The sequence below is a fragment of the Pteropus vampyrus genome, unplaced genomic scaffold, assembly GCF_000151845.1.
Source record: "Pteropus vampyrus isolate Shadow unplaced genomic scaffold, Pvam_2.0 Scaffold23, whole genome shotgun sequence".
Lineage (NCBI taxonomy): Eukaryota > Metazoa > Chordata > Mammalia > Chiroptera > Pteropodidae > Pteropus > Pteropus vampyrus.
In genome coordinates this window covers 9,465,615-9,492,260 of record NW_011888804.1, presented here as the reverse complement: position 1 = coordinate 9,492,260, position 26,646 = coordinate 9,465,615, and the positions used below count along the sequence as shown (strand labels likewise).

General features: G+C 35.0%; 1 protein-coding gene across 1 annotated transcript in view; it reads left to right on the top strand.

Moving 5' to 3' along the window:
• The window catches only part of SPPL3 (signal peptide peptidase like 3), a 103,589-nt gene that overhangs the window by 61,490 nt on the left and 15,453 nt on the right, over positions 1–26,646 (top strand). The window contains exons 2-6 of the mRNA XM_011355889.2: positions 7,880–7,957; positions 17,305–17,393; positions 24,446–24,565; positions 25,287–25,365; positions 26,225–26,337. Coding sequence (XP_011354191.1) covers positions 7,880–7,957; positions 17,305–17,393; positions 24,446–24,565; positions 25,287–25,365; positions 26,225–26,337 — 479 coding nt within the window. The remainder of the gene's footprint in view (positions 1–7,879; positions 7,958–17,304; positions 17,394–24,445; positions 24,566–25,286; positions 25,366–26,224; positions 26,338–26,646) is intronic.

Genomic DNA, 26,646 nt, shown 5'->3' with positions numbered 1-26,646 from the left:
CGTGTATTTAGCTTCTTTTTGCACTTTAGTAAGAATTCTTTTATTTTAGAGTGGAGACTAGTTCCTGTTTTTAAGTGTGCCCAGAATAACTGGAAACAGGAGAGCCTGAGAGAGGATCCGTTTCTGTTGATGGCTTTAGTAGAGTCTGAAGTGTAGGATAGGGAGAGGCTGTGAAATAAACACTGGGCTTTGATTTCCTAAAATTGGCCAGACTGTCCACCCTTTTTTCCTTAAGATACTTTTCCCTCCCTGCCTACCTTATTCTGTTGTTACCCCAGAGCACAAACCTTAATTTCTGTAGTAAAATTCTAGGATCTCTTTGTACTTCTAAAGTGCTGATGAATCTTCAGTTCTTTGTGTGAGCAAAGAGCATATTAGAGAGAAATATGGGCAAGGCCTTCTTACCATCATTATTAGCAGTGAAAACCTTCAGATATTTTTGAAATAGCCTTATGCTTATTTTTATGGGCTTGTAAAGTAGTTGAAAAGTGAGCCTACTTCAGGAGACCAAGGGCATAAACAAATATTGGACAAAGCAACCCGTTTGACAAAGGGGGAAAAAAAAAAAGCTCGTGGGTTAGACCCTGCGGCTGGACAAATTTTTTAATAAGTGACCCAAGAGAAGAATTGCCCCTGGGTTGATTAAACCAACCAGAGATTACCTTCATCTCTCTCTGCTGGTATAATGTAGGCTTTACATAAACCACTTTTAAACCTGTAAATATTGGGTGATTAAAAGAAGAAAAGTGATAAGTTTTCAATAGCCTGGAAACAGTGTCATCTTTGTCAGTGCTAATTTACCTATAACATGCCAGTGATCAGCCAAATGAAAGACAGTTATCTGTGATAGGATATTTATAGTAATATTTCTAGTTTTTTGGAGGAAAAAGACAATGTAAAAACCTAGAATCTTGAAAATAAAAGTTGGGCCTTCAGATTCATCTAGGCAGGCCAAAAGAGAATTTTCTAGAGACAAGAAAGATGGAAAGGCTTGCCCAGGGAAGATCCAATGGCTGGTGATGGTATAATTAAAGATAGGAGAGTTCTTGAGTTTGTCAGCTAGCTTGGGGCAGATGATGAAGTCATTTTGGAAGACTCTGGAGTTGGATTCACCTTGTTCAAAACTGTACCTGGCTCCTCATCTCAGAAATGGTGATAATCACAGAGGTCCACAGTCCCCAAACACAAAATTCTGAAAAACCCGGAGTTATTTCTGTTACTCATTTGGAAGCAAAACCTGGCAAAACCTGACATGATCTTTATCTTAGTGTGACTATTCATGTGTTTCACTATAGAAATATTAATATTTGGTTATAGAGTACTGCTCCTGACTCCAGTTGGGGGTGTTTTGTTTTATAAAATCCAAAAAATTCTGAATTCAGGAATATCAGTTCTCAAGGTATTTTTTTGAATAAGGGGTTGTGGACATGTAGGACTTACTTCATAGAATGGTTATAAGAATTAAATGTTCAGTAAAATCTTAAATGTTGTTGCCGTTGCCACCAATAAAATTTCAGAACTCTAGTTTTTAAATATTTACTCGACCCCTCCCCCGTGCAGTCAAAAATCCATATATAACTTTAGATTCCCCAAAAACTTAAGTTGTTCCTCAGCATCTGTGGGGGATTGGTTCTGGTACCCCCTGTAGATAGCAAAATCCATAAATGCCCAAGTCCTTTATGCACGCAGTAGAACAGTGCGTACATAAAACAATAATATGTGGTGGGTTCCCAACCACGGATTGAAAATACGTACTGTTTTTGACCCGCAGATTTGCAGTCCACAGCTACAGAGGGCTGGATATATATTTACTGAAAAAAATTGCATATATGTGGGTACACAGTTCAAACCTACTTTGTTCAAAGGTCTGCTACTATCTACAGAAGTATATCAGTGCAGTCACTAGAACTTTATGCAGTGATGGAAAAGTTCTTTATCTGGCCATCCACTACAGTAGCCACCAGCTATTGGGCACTTGAAATTTAACTAGTGCAACTGTGAGGAACTGAATTTTTAATTTAATTTAAATAGGCACATGAGGCTAGTGGCTGCCATAGTGGATAGCATAGCTCTATATAAATCATTTGAGTTCATATTCGATTCAGACTTTACTTTTGCTGTTTTTATAATTGTCTTTTTTTCAAGTTAAGATACCGCATGAGCCTGCACATGATTTATTGGCTAGTTAAGATAGCTAGTGTGAGAGGAAAACGTGTGTTTCTAAATACATCCTAGGCTTATCACCAGCTTATAATAGTTCCTTCTGTCTCCTGGGCTTTTAAAAGACTTAATAGTAAAGCATACATATTTCTACTTGAACTTGACACAGGCAGCCTCTATTGAAATCAACATAACTGATTCATAAAATACATCTATGCCAAGGAATCCCTAAACTTAGAGAGTTTAAGTTCCCTGGCAGAAAGTTTCCTGGTAAATTTTTCCCATAGGAAAACTTCATCGTAAAGTTGTTTTATGAAATCAACATAACTGATTCATAAAATACATCTATGCCAAGGAATCCCTAAACTTAGAGAATTTAAGTTCCCTGGCAGAAAGTTTCCTGGTAAATTTTTCCCATAGGAAAACTTCATCGTAAAGTTGTTTTAGGATAGCAAAATAGTCTATCACGTTCAGTGTTAGTAACAAAATGTGCTAATATGTTCACATTTGTTAAGCAGATGTTATTTTCCAAAAATGATTTCTATACATATTTAAAATGTAATATATACGATATCAATGTTATTATAATTCCTCTAGGCTAGGTAGGAGTTATTAGGGTACATATGCCAAAGTTTAAAATGCGGTTCTTCCTCATCTTATTTTCATAGTTTTGAATTTTCAGTATCATGTTGTGGTTGTTATCTTTACCTGTGGGATTCTATGGTTTGCCTTTGCTAAAAAGGCAATAGAAATGTTCCTTTTTTCACTACATCTTAAATTGACTAAAAAGAGAGGCATGAGCAAAGGCATCCATTTGTTTCTACTGAGGTTAAAAAACACAAATCTGCCCTCCTAATTCAGAAGGTTAAGTTAGATGAAAAAATGGTAAAACATCGGTAGATACTGCTGTTGTTAATACAAAAATGAGAATTACTAGACAATGTTCATGTGGTTAAAAGTTGTCTTCATTGAACCTAGAAGATTTCTCTTAGTAAAAAGAAGAGTGCATTCTTTATATTGTCAAGTTTCCCATGTCTTAATTTGATAGCAAAAGGTCAATAAGGTAAGGCAATAGAAAAGAATAGCACCTGATACATAGTTGAGTTTAAGAGAAGAGCAAGTTATAGAAGAACAGGCACGTTTCCATTTTTAGATGTGTTCTGTACACACGAATTATATGGAAGGATGCATACACTACATTGTAAAGTGTTTGCTCCTAGGGACCAGGAATGCAGAGGGAGGAGGCACTTGCACTTTTGTTTTATATACTTACTATTTGAATTTTTACAATGAACATTAATTATTTTTTTAATTTTTAAAAGAAAATTGATAGGTTTTTAAAAATGCAAATCAACTAAAATTAATTTTAATCCATGTTCTGTATTTTTAAGTTCTTTTTGTTAAAAGGCGCTTTTTTGGGGGGTAAAATCTCTGTACTGTTAGAATTAAAAATATATGAAATTTCAGGTAATACCATGAAATAAGTTCCGACTTCTAATTATGTGATATTCGGTACAGTTTGGAATATTGTAAAAACTTTTTAAAAATTATTATAAATTATAAAATACCATGGAGTATATTAGACAGCTTTAGCCAAATTTTGCATATATTTGAAAAATAAAACCAAAAAAAACCTGTTTAGTTAAAAGAAACTGTTAAACATCATTTTTCCTGAAACCATGCATTTAGTTCTGCAGTCAGTAACCTGCTTATTGCCAGGAGAGGAGACCTGCTAGCCCGATCAGCCTGTTCATAAGGTATTTTGCACATAGTCAAGCCTCACCTTGAAAAACAGACTGAGGAAAGTTAGTGCTACAATATGATCGGCCACTCAGGCTAGAGGAGGAGCTGGTTTCACAAAAATTCAGCTCAGACTTCTAGAAGTCTTAAGCCATGAATCTCCAGAGAGACTCCATTGATTTGAGCGATGTTGCAAAAGGAATAAACGCTAGTATCAGACCTTTAAGACACACTGAGTTTGGGAAATTTAATCTACCTTTTAGGTAATGACAATATGCTTCAGAATACAAAGGGTACAGAAAAGCCAAGTCATTCAAGTAAAACACCAGCAAAAGTTCCTCAGGGGAAAAAAAAGGCTGCTTATGCTTTTTTATAGCTCTAGAGTCTGGGAAAAAAATTTTAATTGCTTTTTAAAATGCCTACTAGCCCTTAATCATACGAAAAGCTGCTCAATCTCACTTTTAATTAAAAAATTTTAATTACATCAGAAAATTAATGCAAATGGAAACCATATTGAGATACCAATTTTCATCTGTCAGATTGGTAAAAATTTAAAAGTAGACATTGCTCACTGTTGACAAGACTTTGGAAAACAAGAATTCTAATCCATTACTGGTGAGAGTCCAAAATGATTTAACCTCTCCAGAGGGCAGTTTGGCAACATCTGTCAAATTGCAAGTGCATTTTCTCTCCAATGCAGCAATCTCAATTTTAAGAACTTTATTCCACACGGATGTGTCATTTCATGTGTGTGCAATGCAGGTAAATTTATAAGCCTCTTTATTACAGAATTATAACAGAATTTCAGAAACAACCAGGAGCCACCTAAAAATGATTTGTTAAAAAACAAAACAAAACCCTGGTGTATCCACACAGGGGAATACTATGTAGATATTTAAAGAAAAATTAAAAGAAGAGAAAGTTCCCCACATATTGATAGAGGAAAATCTCTAGGCTATATTGTAAAAGGGGGGAAGGGAGTACGGAGCTGTGCATTTAATACTCTACCTTTTATATAAGAAATGGTGAGAAATTACATATGCTTATATATTCCAGAAGGCTATAAAGAAACTAATAAGAGTTGGTTATTTAAAGAAGATGGGGTGGAGTGTGGTACTAGATGGGAGTGAGACTTCTCAACGTGTATCTTTTTTACATACTGTTGATTTTTGAATATATGACCCATTCCAAAAAATTTTTTTTTAATTTTAAGAAAATATTTCTAAAGAGAGGTCATTTGTTTTCAGATTTTTGAAAGATATGTGCAAAGAATGTATCAGAGCAAGAAACATAAAGATAAATTGATTGGATTAATTTTCCTAGTGTATGAAATATAGTGTCTCAGGTATCTCTTTGTGAGTAAGCCCTGTCTATGTCATCTGGTTGTCCAAAAGGACACACCAGCCCACCACAGCCGCATGCTGGACAGGGACTAGTGGAGAAGCTAGCATGGCCGCCCTGTCTCCTGCCTTCCCATTCCCTGCACTGCCTGAAGCTTCAGGACAGGATGGCTGTGGGGTGCTGTGAGACAGAATTCATGACCCAGAACATACATTCCAGTATTCATCTGCTTCTTGTGCTTTTAATTGCCTTACCATCTCAAAGATTTTGCAGTGTAAATGGTCTTGCTTTTTAAAAAAAACTTTATTGTGTAAGTTTTCAAAATAACAAAAGCAGAAGAGTATAATAAACTCCCATGGACCTATCATTCCAGCTTCAATAATTAAAAATAATATTGCCTTCTTTTTTACAACTATCCCTCTTACGTTCTTCCACTCTCTGAATATTTTAAAGCAAACTTTAAGTCATATTATTTCACCCGTAAATACTTGTTATATATCTCTATTAAGACCAAAAATGACATTATAGACCACAGCACCTTATCTTGACATTTCATTATGTATCCTGTTTTTTTTAGAAAGATTAATAGAAACTTCTATATTCTCTGCCTTTCTTGCTTCACTGGGTTAATTTCTAGTCAGCATACAAAAAGGTTGAGTATCTCCTATCTTTAAAAACATGTGAGACCTCCTTTATCCTTAATTATATTCCCCTCCAACTACTTTTCTCTTCCCTATACTTTTCAAAAAATTATCTATATCTATTTCCTTAACTTTAACTTCTCAGCTAGTTCCAATCTAACTCCCATCCTTATCACTCCGCTAAAACTTTTCGATAAGGTCACCAGTGACTACACATTAAATAAATTCAAAAAATGGGCACTATAGTTTTCATCTTACTTGACCTCAGCAGTCTTCAACACAGGTGACCTCTCCTTCCTAATACAGTGAACATTGAGTACTTACCAGTGTTTGACTCTTCATGTGAATTCTCATTTTATTCTTTAACAACTCTTTGAAGTAGGTGTTATCATTTACCTTCATTTTACTCATGAAGAGTTGAAACTTAGAGAGGTTAAGTAACTAGTCCCAGCTACTAGTAACAGGTAGATCAGGAGTTTAAATTCAGACACCATTCAGTCCTGCTGCTTCTTTGAAACACTCATCACTCACCCTGCTACCCTGGGTTTTCTTCCTCTTTCTGTTTCATTTTGGTTTTCTTTGCAGCTTCTCCTTCTACCTGATCTTTAAATTTTGGAGGTTTCTTAGGCTTTTATCCTGGGTCCTCTTCTTACTGCTGCTAGGAAGTACCACATAGAAGGTGATGAGCTCCCAATATATATAACAGGTTAGAGCTGCTTCCTGTCTCTAGACCGAGATAGCCAAAGTCTCCTCAACACATCCAAAACCTGGGCTCCTCCTATGTTGCCTTTTTTGCTAAATGGTTCAGCCGTCCACCAGCTGCTCAGCAGAAACCTGGGAATCCTCCCCTAGCTCCCATAAACAATCACCAAGTCCGAGTTATTGTGTGTCTCATTCATCTGCCTCCTTAAGAAAAGCACCCCTACTCCCAATTCTTGGATAAGATCACCTATCATATATTCTCATACTTGTCTTTCTCCCCTTTATAACATTTTCCATGATTATATTCACTTGCTTATGTTGACTTTTTGCTTTTTAATTCCTTTAGAATGAAATTAATTTTTTTATTCATTTAGAAAAGACATTCAGAGAGAGACCAAGACAGTCTTATTTGTTATTATGTCCCCAGTGGCTAGCAGTGTCTGGCACGGAGGCATCATTAAATATTTGCTGAAATGAAAAAAGGAAATTTAGGAAAATCCTAACAAATAAGAATGGATAGCATGGAGGGTGAACTCCCAGAGAGACACTTGCCAACAAGATTTCTGGTAGTTGAGCCACAGAAGAGAGCTAAGGAATTGGAGTAGGATTAAGAGAAGTAGGGGAGTCGGGGATGTGGAAATTATAGGACTCGCTGTCCTCATGTGGGAAGTGAGAGAAGGGGGGTGTCAGGAATGCAAGACATTTCTAGCTTTGACAACTGAGAGGATCATGTACCGTTCCTTGAGAAGATCTGATATGAAGGGAAGAATAATAACTTTAGTTTTAGACCTGTTGACTTTGAAGAATTTCCTGTAAGACATCCAGATGGAAAGAACCAACAGCAAGTTATAAAAATGGAAATGGAATTCAGGAGAGAGATACAGGCTTTATCTCATCACTGACTAAAACCAGTAAAATACTATTGGTAATTCAAGTGTAAACTGATAAAAGTTTGATCACAGACTTTTTATCATTGGTTGATAGAACTGGTAGATATTTTCTTTTTAAATTGGGAGTATGTTATAAGCACCTATTGTATATCATACACAGATGAGGTTTTTACATTGATATCATTTAACATCCCGTGAATGTTAACTAATAATAGCTATGAACATATTCTTTATCTTAAACCAGCAAATCTCATTTTAATTGTTATTTCGTTAATGTTAATTTATACCTTTTTTCTTATTAAGATAAAATCAGAGCTGTGGGGTTTGTAGATCTTCATTGAATTGTAAACTCCATGAGGAATTGCTGCCATGTGATTTAATTTTTTCCCCCCTTTATTTCTCTAGGGCCTATTCCCTGGTGGATTCCAGTCAAGTGTCTACATTTCTGATTTCCATTCTACTTATAGTCTATGGTAGTTTCAGGTAAGATGCTCTCAAAGTGGTATTCATTTCAGTTGGAGGTGGAAGAAACACTACTTGGAAAGTGTTAGCACCAAAACTTATTGCTCTGTGAAGAGAAACCTGACTTTGACAGGAATTGAGTTTGAATGGGATAATTCTGATATTTATTTTCTTTAATTTGGCTGCTGTTCAAATACTTCTTGGTTTTACTTATGACTTTGGCATTTTATTACAAACATGCAAACACAAAATTGCTTAAATTCTGGTTCTAAAAATAATGTGTCACATAAGCACACTCTTTGGGAACGTTAGTGAGAGAATCCTTGATAGTGATTCTGCAGTCTCACAGGGAACAAAAAGTTTTTCTTACTACAGGGGCATTGACATAGGTTGAGTCATATGTAGCTGCCTATAGTTGATGTTTTTGACCTATAGAAATAATTTTTTATGGTTCAACCTACTATCATTAGAATCGTAGACATTAGCATTTACCAAGTATTTTCTCTGCTGACTTTGGGAATACTGAGAACGGATCCTCTTGAGTTTCCATCCTAGCTGGCAGCCATAGGAATAGGAAGGAAAATTAGGAAACAGATTGTTCACTCCCTTCTTTTTTGCTACCTGTTCTTGAAAGGAACTGTAGTTTTGTGGCTGATACACTTACAAATGAAAGCCACATGAGAAATTTTAAATTGAGAACTTGAAATGATGGTCATAAATGGAAGTTAGGCATACAGATTTTGAACTATCCAGTAAATTATGTCTGGATTTTAATGGGTACTTGGTAAAATCACAGACTTTCAGGCTTTATCTCAATACTGAGTAGAAGAACAAATAAAATACTATTGGTAATTCCAATATCAACTGATAAAAATTTTAATCATTAAGACTTATTGAGAGCTCTAAGTTCATAATGATTCTTAGGACACGTTAATCAAGCCAGAGCACCTTAGAACCTTATCAGTATAATCTTGATATTTTGTATCTGTATCTTTTGGAAAAGTTTCTAATTTTTTCTGTTTGTGTATATAATATGTCAGCATTTCAAAAGACCTGGTAATTTTTTAAGAACTTTAAAAAATTCTTAATACTATACAGTAAGTCCTCATTTAACATCATCAGTAAATTCTGCAAAACCTACCATAGGCTAATTGATGAACAAGAATTAAGTTCCTACAGCATCTCATCAAAGTTATAACTAAATGTTATTTGAGGACCTGCTGTACTTTCATTAGTACATATAACTTTTTGTCTTGGCATATACTTATATATTGTGTACATTTTCGTAGTTTAAATCATTTATATTTTGATTATTTTCACCTAACAAAAATATTTTCCACATCATTTTTGTACTAATTTTTAGTAATTTGATATTCCTTTGTGTTACTATCTTATTCCACTCTTGTTGGACATGTGGGTTGTTAAAGTGACCATCTTTTTATGTGTTCTTTTGTTTTACTTGAATTATATCCTTAGGTTAAATATTCAAAACTTGAAATGCTTCGCCAGAGAGTATGAACTGGCTTTTAACTACATGTTGCCATATTGTTTTACAGAAGGGTTATACCAATTTAGCGTCAGGCAGGTATTAAACAAAATTTTATGTTATAAATGTACCACAGAATTATATCAATGGAAAAGATTACTCTGGTGAACTTCCTTATTTTACAAATGAGGAAACTAAAGCCTAAGATGAGATAACTTGACAAAGATCACATGACTCATTGGTAATAAAGTCTGGATTGGAACCCAGTTTTCAAGACTTCTTATTCAGTGCATTATGTCTTTTATACTTTAATAAACACATTTTTCTGTAAAAAGTAAATCATGATGCCTTTAATTATACACTTAAATTGCCCTCTTTAAACACATTTGGAAGTGTTTCCTCCCTCTGTTTTTTGGAAAAGATTATGTGAAATTGTGGTTATTTCTTTAACTGTATGCTAGAACTCACCAGTGAAGCCATCTAAAGTTGGGCTTTTCTTTGTGGGAAGATTTTTTTTGTTGTTTTTTTCCTGCTTTGTTCATTACTTTTTTTTTGAGTACTGGTGAGGGCTTTTTTTGTATGTGGTAAAATATGCATGACATAATATTTACCATTTTAACCAATTTTTTAATTAAATTTATTGGGGTAACATTGGTTAATACAATTATATAATTTCCAGATGTACATTGTAAGTTGACATCTGTATATTCTTTTGTGTGTTTACCACCCAAAGTCCAGTTTCCTTCAGCTACTATATATTTAATCCCCTTTACCCAGTTCACCCTTCTCCTACCCCCTTATATTTGAGCCCCTTTACCCTGTCTACCTCCCCACTTCCCCACTCCCTACCCTCTGGTAACCACTAGTCTATAGTCCATGTCCATGTCCATGAGTCTGTCTGTTTGTCCTGTTCCTTTGTTTCTTTTAGGTTTATATCCCACATGTAAGTGATATCATGTGATTTTCAACTTTTTCTGTCTGGCTTATTTCTCTTAGCATGTTTATCTCGAGATCCATTCATGTTGTCACAAATGGCAGTATTTCATCTCTTATAGCTGAGTAATATTCCGTTGTGTATATATATATATATGTACCACAGCTTCTTTAGCCAATCATCTATCGCAGGACACTTCAGTTGCTTCCATGTCCTGGCCACTGTGAATAATGCTGCTATGAACATTGGTGTACAAATATCTTTACAGATATAAGTTTTCAAGTCTTTGGGGTAAATACCCAGTAGAGGGATTGCTGGATCATATGGTAGATCAATTCTTAGTTTTTTGAGGAACGTCCATACTGTTTTCCATAGTGGCTGTACCAGTTTCCTCCCACCAGCAATGTATGAGGGTTCCTTTTTCTCTGCATCCTCTCCAACATTTGTTCTTACTTTTCTTGTTGATTATAGCTATTCTAACAGCCGTGAGACAGTATCTCATTGTGGTTTTGATTTACATTTCCCTATTAGCTAGCGATGTTGAGCATCTTTTCATATATTTCTTGGCCATTTGTATGTTCTCTAGGGAGAAGTGTCTGTTCAGGTCCTCTGCCCATTTTTTGATTGGATCAGTTGCTTTATTTGTTATTGAGTCATATGAGTTCTTTTAACCATTTTTAAGCATACAGTTTAGTAGCAGGGAAGAACTTTTTTAAACACATTATTTTCTGTCTTTTTATTATAGCCATTCTAGTATTAAGACGTGAACTATCTCATGGCTTTTATTGCATTTTCCCTGTAACTGGGGTTAGTATGTTGAAAAGATAATTGAACATCTTTTTATGTGCTTATTGACCATGTGAATTTTCTTCTTTGGTGAAATATCCACTCAGATTTTTGCCCAATTTCAAATTGGGATGTTTGTCCTATACAAAGTTGTAACAGTTCTTCAGATATTCTAGATACAGGTTCTCTCAATCATGTGATTTGTAAACATTGTTTTGCGTTTTTTCTCTCCTGCTTGCTTGACCGCTTTTACTCTCCACCTCCACACACTTTTTAAGTATTGGTAGGGTTTTTTTTTTTTTAACTTTTTAAGTATTGGTAGGGTTTTTTTTTTTTATGGATGTGTATACCATCAAGTTCTCCTATGTAAAGTGTACAATTCAGTGGTTTTAGTAAACTTACTAAGTTGTGTAACCATCACCGTAATCCAGGTTTAGAACATTTTCATCATCCCAAAAGAAATCTTGTACCCATTAGCAGTCATTCCCCTTCCCCCTCTCTCTCATCTTAGGTAAACACTACTTTTTAACTTTCTCTATAGATTCACCTATTCTGGACATTTCATATAAGTGGAATCATACAACATGTGACCTTTTGTGACTGGCATCTTCCACTTAGCATTTTTTTTAAGTTTATATTATAGCGTGTGTCAGTATTTTTCTTTTTTATTTTAATTTTTATTTATTTATTATGGTGACATTGGTTAATGAAATCCAATAAGTTTGAGCTGTACATTTTAACAGTTAGGCATATATATATATATATATATATATATATATATATATATATATATATATATATATATATATTTACACTGTGTATTTACTTCCCATAGTTTGTTTTTTCTTTCTGTCACCACATATTTGACCTCTTCTACCTCACCCCTACCCCCTACTCTCTGATAATCACTAGTCTATTGATTTTATTTCTTTTCATCACCAAATAATACTCTTTTGTTTATCCATGCATCATTTGATAGACATTTAGATGGTTTCCACATTTTGGCTGCTATGAACCTTCATGTACAAGTTTTTATGTGGACATAAGTTTTCATATCCCTTGGGTAGATACCTAAGAATGGAATTACTAGCTCATAAGGTAACTAACTGTGTGTTTAACATTTTGAGGAACTGCCACTGTTTTTCAAAGCAGCTGCAGCATTTTACATTCCTACCAGCAATGTATGAGAATTTCAGTTTCTGTTGTTATTATCTGTCTTTTATATTATAGCTATTCTACTATTCTGATGAATGATATCTTGTGGTTTTGATTTGCATTTCCTCAGTGACTAATGATGTTGAGCATCTTTTCTTGTGCTTATTTTACCACCTGTGTGACTTCTTCAGTGAAGTGTCTGTTCACATCTTTTGCTCATTTTAAAATTAGGTTGTCTTTTTATTGTTGACTTTTGAGAGTTCTCTATATATTGTGGATACAAGTTCTTTATCAGATAAATGCTCGCAAAGAGCTTCTCTCAGCTTGTGGATTTGTCTTTTCACTTTATGTATGTTTATAACTTATATTTTCCTGATGGATTGACTGAGATAAAATATCTTTGGTAACAATTTTTGTCTTAAAAGTCTTACTTTATCTGATGTAGCCATTCTAGCTCTCTTATGGTTGCATGTGGGACAATTTTTAATTACTAATTCTATTTCTTCTTATAGTCTACTTGGATATTCTATTTCTTCTTGAATCAGTTTCAGTAATTTGTGTCTTTCTGGGATTTGTCCATTTCTTCTCAGTTGTCTCATTTGTTGGCATCAGTTTGTTCATACTGTTCCCTTATAATCCATTTAATTTCTATCGGTCAGTAGTGATGGTCCTTCTTACATTTTTTTATTTTAGTCTTTGTGTCTTCTGCCCCATCCCTCTAGGGTCAGTCTAGCTAAAGGTTTATCAATTTTGTTGATCTTTTCAAAGAACTAACTTTTGGTTTCATCGATTTTTTTTTTTTTTTTCTGTTTTCATTGATCTCCACTCTAATCTTTATTATTTCCTTCCTTCTGCTTGCTTTGGGTTTAGTTTATGCTGCTTTTTTCTAGTTCCTTAAGGTGGAAGCTCAATATTTTTATTTCACTCAAGATATTTTCTAAATTCCCTGGTGATTTTTTTCTTTGACCCTTGGGTTTTTTGTTTGTTTTAATTTTTATAAGAGTTTATTTGAGCCAAACTGACAACATATACCAGCGAGCAAGATCTCAGATGCTCCAACCCGTGGGTTCTAAGCGCGTTGCTTACTTTCCTAATATTTGGGGATATTTCAGAATTCTCTCTTGTTGAAAGGAATTTCAACAACCTAATTCAATTCCATTGTGGTCAGAGACATAACTTTTTATGATTCCAATCCTTTTAAATTTGTTGAGACTTGTTTTATAGCCTAGCGTATGATCAATCCTGGAGAATGTTCATGTGCAGTTGGAAAAATCAACCTTCAATAGAGAGTCGAGAACAGGGAGTGATATGATTTGGTTTGTGTTTTAGAAAGATTGTTCTGAGATCTTATGGGAAATAGATCGTTGGGTATGAGGGAAAAGTAGAATAGGGAAACCTGGGAAACTTTTACCCTAGTACAGACAAGAAACGAAGATGGCTTTAACTAGAGAGGCTAATAGTGTGGAGTGAGGTATCAGTGGATTTAGGACAAGATTGCTGATGGAATGGATATAGTGTGTGTGAGAGAGGGGAGTCAAGCTTAATGGCCTAAACACCTGGATCCAATGTTGGTGCTATTTTTGAAATGGAAAACTCTGTAAGAGAAGCCGATCATAAAATACAGGATAAAAGATTTGTAAAGTGAACTGGTTATTTCTAACCAGGTTTTCACATTTCTAAGTACAGAGGGGAAAACTATACCAAATAAAACTAGATTCTAAAAGCCAAAATAAATCCTTGATTTAGGAGCCCTTATGTTTGCCATCCCTTAGCTGAGCGTTGCTACACTTCCTATATTACTTAAAGCCAACACCTGTCTCTCTTTAATCTTTCCAGCTGCTCAGAAAAAATAGCATAATTACTCATCTAAACAATATGTCCCCCAAAGAATTGGACAGACCTACAGGAAAGCATTGAGGGAGGGAGAGAACACTAATTGGAGGGAGAAATGAAAGCCATAAAAAGGGGCTGTCCTGATGAGCAAATAGACCTAGGAATTACAATGTGAGGCTGCTTTAGAATTTCTTAGGCAGCTTATTACTGGCAAAACACTTGAGTTCAGGAGAGAGGAATGGCTGTATGTGCCGTTAACATACACAGCTGAAAGTACACTGGGCCTTAAGAATGTTTGAAGCATTGAACAAAAATGAATTGCTAGATGATGGGAATGTGACAGCGACAGGGTCATCAATTTCTTCTGATGAGGCTTGAGAATAGCTGGTTTCTACTATGTGTCACTTTTGCACTATTATAAAGTTGAAAACTTGTAAGTCAAACCATCATAAAGTCGGGAACCATCTGTATACAACTTTTGTCAAAAATAAACTTAAAGATAATTTTTAGGTTGTGGTATAGGGAGATAGATTCCCTGAGTCGAGGAGATGGAGCTGAGGGTCCAGAGAGATTGAGGCAACTAGAGTTAATAAATCAGAATATGAAAGAGAAGAGAGCTTACAAAGAGAGAAACCCCAGAGATCTGCAGATGGGCCCTTTGAGCGTTCATCAGCGTTGATCAGTGCACACATGTGAGGAGATTAACCTAAGGCTGAGGAAAGAATGTGAAAAGAATAGAGGAAAAAGTACCTGTTCCCACTAGCCAGCTTGGAAAAACCTTATGATTCATGTGGCATTGGGTAGGGTACTCAGAAAGGTCCTGCCTCAGTGGCAGAGAAAAATTACCATGCACTGAACACTGCTTCAGACCTGCCTAATAAATCATAAAAGCAAGCCCTGAACAAATTAAACTATTTCCAGGTAACAGCATCCCAGAACAAAGCTCAAGAAGATTTATAGGACTATAAAAATATCAAGCAGCTAATAAGACTATAAAAATATTGAGACAGGTAAAACTCATAATGTCTGGCATACCAGCAAAGATTACCAGGTAGCCAAGAGGAAGAAAAACTTAACCAGTGATGAGAATAATCAATCAAAACCAACGCAGAGCTGACACAGGTGTTAAAATTAGCAGAGCAGTACATCAGAACAGATAGTATAATTGTATTGCAAATATATAAAAAGTTAGGTAGATATTTTAAACTACCAAATCAAACTTCTGGAGATGAAAACAATAATGTCTGAGATCAAAAATACACTGGATGGGATTAACAGCAGTTAGACATTGCAGAAAAGAGATTTATGAACTTGAAGGCACAATAGAAATGATCCAAAATGAAATAGAGAAAATTTTTAATGAAAGAGTACCATTGAACTATCATTGGACATCAAACAGTAATGTCCAGTGGCCTAATTTATGCGTAATTGGAGTCACTGAAAGAGAGAAGGGAGGAGAGAAAAATACTTGAAGAAAGAATGGCCAAAATTTTTCCATATGTGAAGAAATCTATAAACCACAGATCTAAGAGGCTCTATAATCTCCAGGCACAAGAAACATGAAGAAAACTACTCCAAGGCACATCATCAGAGAGGTGATATTACTAGAGTCTACAGATTTTAAAAGGATAATAAGGGACTGCTGTGAACAACTTTATGCCAGTAAATTTGATGACTTGGATGAAATGGACAAATTCTTTGAGAGACACAGTCAGCCAAAGCTCACTCACAGAAATAGATAAACTGAATAGCTAGAAAATTGATAATTGCCAGACTGTTTTCCAAAGTGGCTGTACCAGTTTACATTCCCACCAGCAGTGTATGAAGGTTCCATTTTTCCATCCTTGCTATCACTTGGCTATCTGGCTTTTTGATTATAGCCACCCTAGTGGGTGTGAAGTGGTATCTCATGGTGGTTTTGATTTGTATTTTCCTGATATTAAGAATTTTTTCACTTTTTTATTGATCATTTGCATATCTACTTTGGAGAAATATTCAGATCCTTTGCCTGTTTTTTAATCGGGTTGTCTTTTTATCATGGAGTTGTAAGATATCTTTATATATTCTAGATGCAAGATCCTTATCAGGTATATGAGTAATATTATTTTCCCCCATAAGAACCTACTGCCCGGTCCAGGGTCACAAAGATTTACCCTTAAGTTTTCATCTAAGAGTTTTATAGTTTTAGCTCTCAAATTATTTACATTTAAATAAATTAATTAAAATTAAGTAATACATAGAATTCATTTCAAGTGTTCACGTGGCTAGTGTCTGTCATATTGGCCAGTGCAGATACAGAACATTTCCATCATCGCAGGAAGTTCTTTCGGACACACACACAAAAACCCCTTCTTTAAAGGAACATAGAATAAGGGCCGTGGACTTGAACAAAGAAATAAATAAGTGAGAAATTCATGTACACAAAATTATTCAAAGTTAAGGAATTCTGCTTTGGAACAGAGATAGCATTTTTAGTCTCTCATATTGACAATGACTTCTTCCTTAGGTCTTGACTCAGAAGTCATAGCAGTGAGGCCTTCCCTGCCCACCTCATTGAAAATTTCAAACCTAACCTCTCCATTCTCTGCCTTTTCCCCTTAGCTCTTACCTTTGATATACCATATATTTAACTGTTCTTGTTTATCGTCAGTCTCTCCACTCTTTCAATGTAAAATCCACGAGAGCCTAGCCTGCTACACTCACTATGTCCCTCCAGTACCTAGGACAGCCTCAGATATAGTGGAAACTCAAATGTTTGTTGTCGAATGAAAGGTGACAAGGTATAGAAAAACAAGTACTCTCATGCACTGCTAGCAGAGTAAACTGGTCTAACCATTTTGGAAGCACTTGTGTCGTATGTAAAAGTCTCAAAATTGCACTTGCTCTTTGACCCAGCATTTCTCCTCCCAGGTATTTATCACATAAGGAAGTAGTTAAGAATGTGCTAGAAGATTCAGCCACAGTGGAATGCTTTTATTTGCAGTCAGGAAAACTCTTGAACTCTGACATATTGGAAGGAATGTAGACTGATTTTTAAAATGTGGCAAGAACTATTTTTGTTGAGTTGTTCAAAAGAGATCTTTCCTGGTGCCTTAGGATTTAAAATATTCTTTTGTTACTGGCTTTTCTTTGTTAAGCAAAACTAAAGCTTATCTATGCAATTTTTTTCCACAGGTCCCTTAATATGGACTTTGAAAATCAAGATAAGGAGAAAGACAATAACAATTCTTCTGGGTCTTTCAATGGCAACAGCACCAATAATAGTAAGGAACTTTACGTCAGTTAACTTTCATACGTGTAGCTGTTTTGATTCTTTCTATAGCTTCAGTTAATTCTCTGGGTTCAAGATTTATCTTTGGTATAATAAAATCTAATCTGTTTGGTATGATTTGTTAAGATTCTTAAGTTTTGAATCTGAACTGATTTCTTGCTTTTAACTCATGCCTAAAGGCTTGCTGCTGAGTTTCTTTATCTTAAATATAAGCAGATTAGTATCACTCTGTTTATGAATTCATTAAAAACTTTGGCGAGGCTGATAATTTTTTAGGTATTGATTATAAATTCATTTGGTGACTCTTAAAGATTTAATCTACTTGAAGTACTTGTAAAACTAAGCATTGTGAATATCTTTTCTGACATTTAAGATTGTATAAGAATACTTGTTTTAAAAAATTGAAGAAGTGTACTCTAAGGCAAATGTTCAGCAACATTATTCATAATATCCAAAAAGTAGAAATAACTAAAAGATCCATAAGCTCTTGGATAAACAAAGCCTGGTCTTTCCATACAATGGAATGTTATTCAGCATTAAAAAGAATGAAGTACATGCTACAACATGGATGAACTTAAAAACATTGTGTTAAGAAGTCAGACAGGAAAGACTACATATTGTGTGAATTCATTCATATGAAATTTTCAAAAAAGCAAATACATAGAAATAGAAAGTAAACTAATGGTTGCCTGGGCCTAGGGATGGAAAGAAGAATTAACTGTAAACTAGCATCGGGGAATCTTCTTGAGGTGATGAAAATGCTCTAAAACTAGATTATGGTGATGGTTTCACACTTGCTAAATTTACCTCCCCCCTCCCCCCCAAAAAAAGAGGAAAAAGTTACTGAATTATAGACTTAAAATGGGTGAATTTTATCAATTGTATCTCAGTAGTTATAGAAAATTGGTGATGCTTATTATAAAAAGAGAATCAAATTAGAAATAAGGAAAGTTGATTTGTTAATATTAAGAGATTGATAATTGTTACCTACCATGCACTCGGTATTCTATTAGCTATTTTGAAAGATGCAAAAGTATAAGAGCTGGTTCCCAAGCTGTCATGTGGGTTCTGTGGCCAAAATACTTTCCAAGGTGCTCATAAAGTGCTAAGACTGATAGCAAATACTTCTTCCCGTCCTATACCTAGAGCAGATACTTTTTCTCATGGACTCTTACCGTAGCCTCAGAATTTTGAACAAGCATCTGCTATCAGTGGGTCAGAGTAAGCACTAGAGATGAAGTCATTTTGACATCAGTGTACAAAGAGTAAAGAGAAAGGCAAGTCAGGATGAGCAACAGTGGGTCAAGTTAGAAAGGGACTCTTAGAGAAGGTGCGTTTGACTTGAAACTTGACAGTGGAATTGATGAAGAAATCATCACTTCAGGTGGGAAGAACATATAATAAAAGGCACAGAGGGAAGGATGAGCATGACTTATAGGACAGGTTAAAGTCACCACCTAAAAGGGATGAAATTTTAGGGAGCTAATATAAAATTATATAGCATATCCATGGAGGATCTTGGAAGTTACATTGGAGATCACTAAATATCTATTTCAGTTTCTCTAGGTACTATAATATCTTACCAATCAAATTATACTTGCCCAGTTTTCACCCAGTGAAATGTTTCATTGTCCCCAGCAGTATAAAGTGGGTATGATACATACAGTTAAGTAAAAATCACTTAAATAAGTCTTTTCTTAAACTTACGACATAGATCCTTATATGAGATAAAATACCATACCAGTAACTTACTAGGAACCAGGTAAAACCCAGTGTCAGTATCTGATTTTCAGGTTAAATTATTACATAGCATCTTACCATCTATCAACATTTTAAGCCAAATCACTTTATACTCTTGAAACTCCTTTAAAAATCCTGTGTTATATAGCATGTATGCAAACGATGTACTTAAACCAGATTATAAATCTGTCATACATTGCATTACAGAAACTTAAGAGAAATTGATAGTGTGTGTCTAAGTACAGTTTTATCCTCAAATAAATAAATGGTTAAGTCAGTCCATATAGTAGAAGGAAGTTACCTGGTAACATAAGTTTTTTAATTTCTCGTTATTAATCAGCATCTAAAGAATAGTAGATGGTTGTTTAAATGGTCATTTTCTTGAATCTACCTCCTGTATTGTACTAAATTATCCTCAACAAATAATTTCTTCAGTGCCCAATCTGGGCTGTGGATACCAAAGGGGTAAGTAAGCACAGATGAGGATGGAACACATCCACACCCACATAATCAGGAACATAATGAAAGAATTGGCCATTGCAGAGGTGGCCAGTACTTGATTATGGAATATGAGCCATTCCAGATTGAAGAGATGGCATGGCAAATGGGATGCATTTATCAAAAATCAAAGAAATAATAGCCTGAAAGGTGAACAGAGAAATGCAAGAGACTGTGTAGATGCTAGAGAGATTGAAGTCCTAAATGGTCAACAATGTAGAAGAATTGGGGGGAAAGCTCTAAGAAAAGGAAGTTATGAATTTAGTGTTAAGGTTTTGACAAGAGTGTCCTGAACTGATGAAGGAAAAAGTGAATAGTAGATTTCTTAAAGGTTGCACTTGCCTACTCCCAGAATAAATAAGAATCAAGGAATTTGTGGAAAAGACATGAAAATGAGTGAACTAAAGCTATGCATAACCAAGAGCATGGGTGTTTCTCACAATATTGAGCAAAAAAAAGCCAGACAAAATGCATGCTATGTAGCTCAATTTATATCATAAGTTTCAAAAACAAAGTAAATACTTAATATTTTAAGGTGCATGCTTGGGTAGAAAACATATAAAGTAAAGCAAAGAAGAAAGTATACTAAAAGGCAGACAGTCGTTCCCTTTGTGGGAAAGAGAGTAGCGACTAGGAGCGGCCCAAGAAAGACTTCCGTTCTGTTTCTTGACTGGGTGGTATTGTCTATGTGATTCACTGAGCTCTACATTTTTGTTTCATGTGCTTTCCTGAATGTGTGACATTTTACAATAAAAAGAGTTAGAAAGAAAGTGGGAGTGGGGGAGTTCCCTCAAGGTCTTCTCTCATTTTCTCTAATCTTGTTCTAACTCCTGTCTCATCATTTCATCTGCCTCAAGAAGCCTATATATAGAGATTCCCTGCCCAGCACGTCAGTCTTTATTTATTAGTATTAAGTGGGTTTTAAAAAAGCCCTTATCCTTCTTATCTGACTTTTTGAAGTTCTTATCTGAGGTTTCCTATATAATTTATTTGAATTACACAGATTGATGGTAATGAACAGTTGAAATTCTCTTCATTAATAGAGATATGCATCTTAATCTCTCCACCTTGTCTCTAAACTGTGAGATCTGGCATTGATTTTTTTTTTAATCCCTCACATTGCCTATTGTATAATAGATGTTCAGTAAATATTTGTTTAAAAGCAAGCTTCTCTCCTGGAGTTACAAAATTAGTAATTTTCATAACAATTATCAAGGATATATTGGTGTATTGCTCAATGTCTCTTTCATAACCAGATACTTAGCCTGTAGCCCTGTTCACTGAATGCTAAAAATAATGTCTCTACATAATTTTTAATTCAGTCATCATGCCTATTTCTTATGTTAATTTGGCTTTAAAGATAGTGCAACTGCACATAAGTCTTCTCAGTTAGAGCTGTTCTGTTTTGTTTTGAAGTCACTGGATTTTGGCTAAAATTTCTAATTAGCTCCTTCCCTTCAGGACCACTTTCTGCAGACCTTCAGGAAGTGCAGTATTGAAGTACATACTGTTCTAGGTAGCACATTGTCAGCAACTAAAGGAAATCTAACTTGCCCTGTAACATTGCCGTTTGGTACGCTATCTTGGGCATCTTTCTATAAAACTAATGGAAGGAACTATGGGCAGTGAACACACATGCAATATATATAATATGACTTACTGTTCAGTTGTACACTTGGAACTTAGTGGATTTTGTTAATCAGTGTCACCATAATTTAAAAAAATAATGGAAGGAGTGTCTAATACTTCTTTGTTTAAATAAAACCTGCGCTTTCAAAAAACAAGTTTTGTGCATTCTAATATTCTAGAATTGTTCTTTGTATTCGGTTTTGCATTTCAATTGCAGAATGAATTTTTAAAATTTAGATTTATTATAAACAAATATTTCTCAGGCCTAACTTACTAAACAGTCTTTGTTCTAACGAGCCATTTAATTTTTCTGTTTATATTTTAAACCAATATAATCTGTAGACTATATGATGCTTTCTCTGACAGAAGAGTGGGATTGTTTTAAGATTTATAGACTTTTTAAAAGATTTTTCTTACCACATAACAATCATTTGAGAAACCGTTATTTTCTGTTGTGAAGGGCACCTGAAATTCTGTAGTTTTCTCTAGTTCTTCCTTGAACTATTGTTATAGAGCCGTCGATTAAAAAACAAAACAGAACTCTTTAGATGAAATTTAGTTAGAGATTTCAGAGTGTTTTGTTTTATAAATGTCTGTAAGACACTTTTAAGATACACTCCCCTAAAATGATCCATGCCACCAAGCCAAATGGGTTTGACTGCAACTCAGGATAGACCTCTTCTCCAGATCATATATCTTGACACATAGATCATTGTTCCTAAATTGTATTGCCCTATGCCTAAGTGAATTATTTGACTCATCTACCTAGCCAATAAGAAGCAATTTTGTTTTGTAGAAATAGTTAATATTTTATTTCACCAAAATCTCTAGCTTTCTTGGGGACAGGTAGATTTAAATACCAAAGAGTAATTCTTAAATGTTGGTTGATGATTGCAACACTTTGTGTCTAGTTATGTTCATTCTGGTTGCATAATATTCATAGCCTTAAGTTAATGAAGAGACTTTTACTACTAATATTTCTTTCTTGTAGGTTATATGCACACTTCTTTTTTAAATTAAATTTATTAGGGTAACATTGGTTAATAATTAAATTTGAAGAGTACAATTCTATAATACATCACCCGTATGTTGCATTGTGTGCTCACCACCCAAGGTCTAGTCTCTTTCCATCACCATGTATTTTACCCCCTTTATTCTCTTCATCTTCTCTCCATCCCTCTTCCCCTGTGGTAACCACCATATTGTCGTTTATGTCTGAATTTGTTGGTTTTGTTTGTTCATTTGTTGCTTCTTGTTTTATATCCCATGAGTGAAATCATACGATTCTTATCTTTTTCTGTCTCATTTATTTTGCTTAGCATGATAATCTCAAGATCTATCCATGTTGTTACAAATGGTGATATTTCATCTTTTCTCATGGTTGAGTGGTACTCCACTGTACATATATACCACGTCTTTATCCAACTGTCCGTCGAAGGACACTTCGGTTGTTTCCATGCCTTGGCTACTGTGAATAATGCTGCAGGGAACGTAGGGGTACATATATCTTTATGAATAAATATTATTCAAAATTTTCAGGTAGATACCTGGAACAGAGATTGCTAGGTCCTCTGGTAGCTCTATTCTTAATCTCTTGAGGAACCTCCATACTGTTTTCCATACTGGCTGTACATCTCCACCAGCAGTGTGTGAGGGTTCCCTTTTCTCCCCATCTTCTCCAACACTTATTTCTTGTTTTATTGATAACAGCCATTCTGACAGGTGTGAGGTGGCATTTCATTGTGGTTTTGATTTGCATTTCCCTTATAGCTAGTGAAGATGAGCATCTTTTCATATGTCTGTTGGCCATTTATATGTCTTCTTGGGGAAAGTTTAGGTCTGCTAATTTTTTAATTGAATTATTTGTTTTTGTTACTGAGTTGTGTGAGTTTTTTATATATTGTGGATATTAGCCCCTTACCGTAGATATTGTTTACAAATATCTTCTCCCATTCAGTTTGTTGCCCTTTTGTTGGTTTCTTTTGCTGTCTAGTTTCATTCTTTTGCATATGACTTTCCAGTTATTCCAACATTATTAGTCAAAGAGGCTTTCCTTTCTCCACTGCATATTTTTGGCTCCTTTGTCGAAAATTAGTTACCCGTATACATATGGGTTTCTGGGCGCTCAGTTCTGTTCCATTGGTTTGGTATCAAAAGGTCCCAAATGGTCAAAGCAGTCCTTAGAAAAAAGAACAAAGCCAGAGGTATCACACTCCCTGACTTCAAATTATACTACAGAGCTACAGTAATCAAAACAGTATGGTATTGGCCAAAAAAAAATAAAAATAAAAGACCAGTGAAAATTTCTTCTTTGGTTCCTCTCGTGCACTTAATGATCTCTCAGCAGGGTTAATTTGGAAGTAGTAGCATTCAAGACAAAATTAATTTTTTTCTTTTCATTCAGTGGTATTCAGATTCTGTCATGTTTACCTTTTCCACCAAATATTCTATTAATGTTTCTCAACACTGGATGCAAAACAAAATTTTGTGGAGAGTTTTTATCTGGGTCTGCTAACCCCCAGAGATTTCAGTTTAATTGATCTGGGGTTAGGCCTGGGCACTGTAATTTTTTTTAAGGTCCCCAAGTGATTCTTATGAGAAGCCAAGAACTGAGAACCACTGTGCTAAATCCTGTTTGTTCCTTAAAATGTTCCCATAAAATAATTTTTCTGATTTGCTGTTTTCACATGTTTTGTTCTCTTCCTCCCATCCCCAAAGTCAGCCCTCAGCAATTATTGACAGTGGGGAAAGAATGAACATGAATACATTAAATCTACAAATGAGGAGAAATTATTTTAGTCAGTGGGTTTAAACTACTACTTTTACCAAGCCTGTACACAAGACCACCAATGTACTCAAATTGACTAAATTTTTACTACCTTCAAGTGTTCTTGATTTCATTTGTTTTTAGCACCCTGTCATCCAGATGGTTAGCACCAGGAAATAGTAGTTCCATTCAACAAATATTTTTTGAGCAACTACTATAATGAAGGCATATTGAAGAGCAAGGAGCTCATAATCTCATTGGGAAGGAAAGAATCAAGAGGGCCTAGATAATCTATATCTCAGTACTAATCCCTAGAACTGTCTGCATTTTAATGAGTTAATGGCATCTAAAGTGCATGGCACAGAGCCTGTTATCTCAGTTGTTAATATGTCCCCTTTTCTCTCTTTCAGGTATCCAAACTATTGACTCTACCCAGGCCCTGTTCCTTCCAATTGGAGCGTCTGTCTCTCTCCTAGTAATGTTCTTCTTCTTTGACTCAGTTCAAGTAGTTTTTACAATATGTACAGCAGGTAAATGAATTTCTGCCTATTCTTAACATTAACATAAAAGGAACTTTTTTCACCTCTTTTAAATCATCATTGAAAAAATAAGATTTATGCACCACGACATGCAAGTTTTTCTTCATAAGTCTGGTTTTACTTCTCCTCATCCTTTCTTTGACTTATTTGACATGTCCTCAATTCAAACCTGCCAACATGGTCTGAACAAAAGGCCAGAGGTTTGAAAATGTGTGAGCTTTGCAACAGCAGAGCAGGATCACTTTGGCTGTGGCTCCTTGTCTAACAGGTTACCTATAGGTCTGGTTTAGCAGAGTGGTCATTGGCAACCTCTGCCAATGTTTCTGCAGATAGAAACACTGGTAACTAGTCAAGGTAATTTAACTGTCAGCTCCCTGATCAGTTCTTAAACTAAGCAATGATGGAAATGTATAACATGAAAAAATGCTAGACTCATTAGGAGATCATCTCCTGGATGCTATTTGTCTTTTCTGATTGAGATGGAAGAGAATGAGAAAACCTACCTACTTCAAATCAAGTACTTTTTTTTTTTTTTTTTTTGGAGTTATCTGTGCAATGCTAAAGGAAGATATTTTTCTTCTCTAGTTAATTTTATTGTATCCACCTGTTGACAGAAGTATTTTGGGAATGATTAAGCTTCTATAAGTCATGCCATTTTTCTTATAATGTAAAAAAACTCAACAAAATTTAACCATACATTTTCTTTCTATAGTTCTTGCAACGATAGCTTTTGCTTTTCTTCTTCTCCCGATGTGCCAGTATTTAACAAGACCCTGTTCACCTCAGAACAAGTAAGGACGTGGGATTTTCCTCCAAATTATGAACTTGTATATGTTTTTCTCTCATATTTGAAGGCAGGATTCGAAGTCTACGTTTCTGGTATTGACTGGATCACACAATGCCAGAAAAGTGGAAGATAGTACTTCCTTTTTCACCTTTTCATAGCAGAGGAAACAGACAAATCTTAGGAGAGTAGAATCATTATAATATGCTTCCTGCTCAGATTATCAAAAGATGAGAAGTTTTCTTTTGAAGCAGTGCTTTCATTCCTTTACTGTTGAGATAATGGAATATGAAAACTGTGACTGACTCAGACATTCTTTGCCTTTCATCTTTGGTGACATACAATATAGGCTAGTCACTTAGGCTTAATCCCAGTGTTCACATCTTAACTCCTAAAACTGTTGCTCCATGGAAACAAAATGCTAATGGAGATGCTATACGAACTTAGGAAACCAGTCACTTGGGGCAGCTGATTTTCCCAGGAATTAGTGATAACCACATAGATTTACTATTTTACAAATATTCGCCTTTGCTAAATGATTAACTTCTTCATCTTTTTTTCATAAGAATAGAATTTCTCCTATGCTTAGAATCTTCAAAGATTGATATTATCTCTTTAAACTTCTAAACACCCATGTTGGTAATTTGAGGAAAAAAGCATTATCAATGGGTATAGAAGTATTATCCTCTGAGTTCTTTGTAGTTTACTCCAAAGAGGATAGGGTATTTTGGATTTCCAGGTATCTGGGTATTACCTGTTATTCTAATCTGGCCCTAATGATCACTAATCATGAAGAACAAGAGGAGAGTTTGGTTATTGAATAAAATTTATTGCCCATTAGCCCATTAATGTCATGTGTTTTCCAGGATTTCTTTTGGTTGCTGTGGGCGTTTCACTGCTGCCGAGCTACTATCATTCTCCTTGTCTGTCATGCTCGTCCTCATCTGGGTTCTCACTGGCCACTGGCTTCTCATGGATGGTGAGTAACATGTGACAAGCTGAAATTCTAATATAGTTTATAGATAGTTAAGTTTGTCCTCTCTTCCTTTACTGTTAGTAGTACTACCTCTGATTATCATCGAATTTTAGGTATCCAATATGTATCATTGGGTTTATTTTTGATACATGGTATGTATCATTGAATAATGAGTCGTTTTGAGCTATAATTCACATATTGTACAGTTTACCTATTTAAAGTATATAATTCATTAGTTTTTAATACATTCACTAAATAGAGTTGTGCACCTATCACTAACAATAAATTTTAGAGCATTTTCATCACACACCG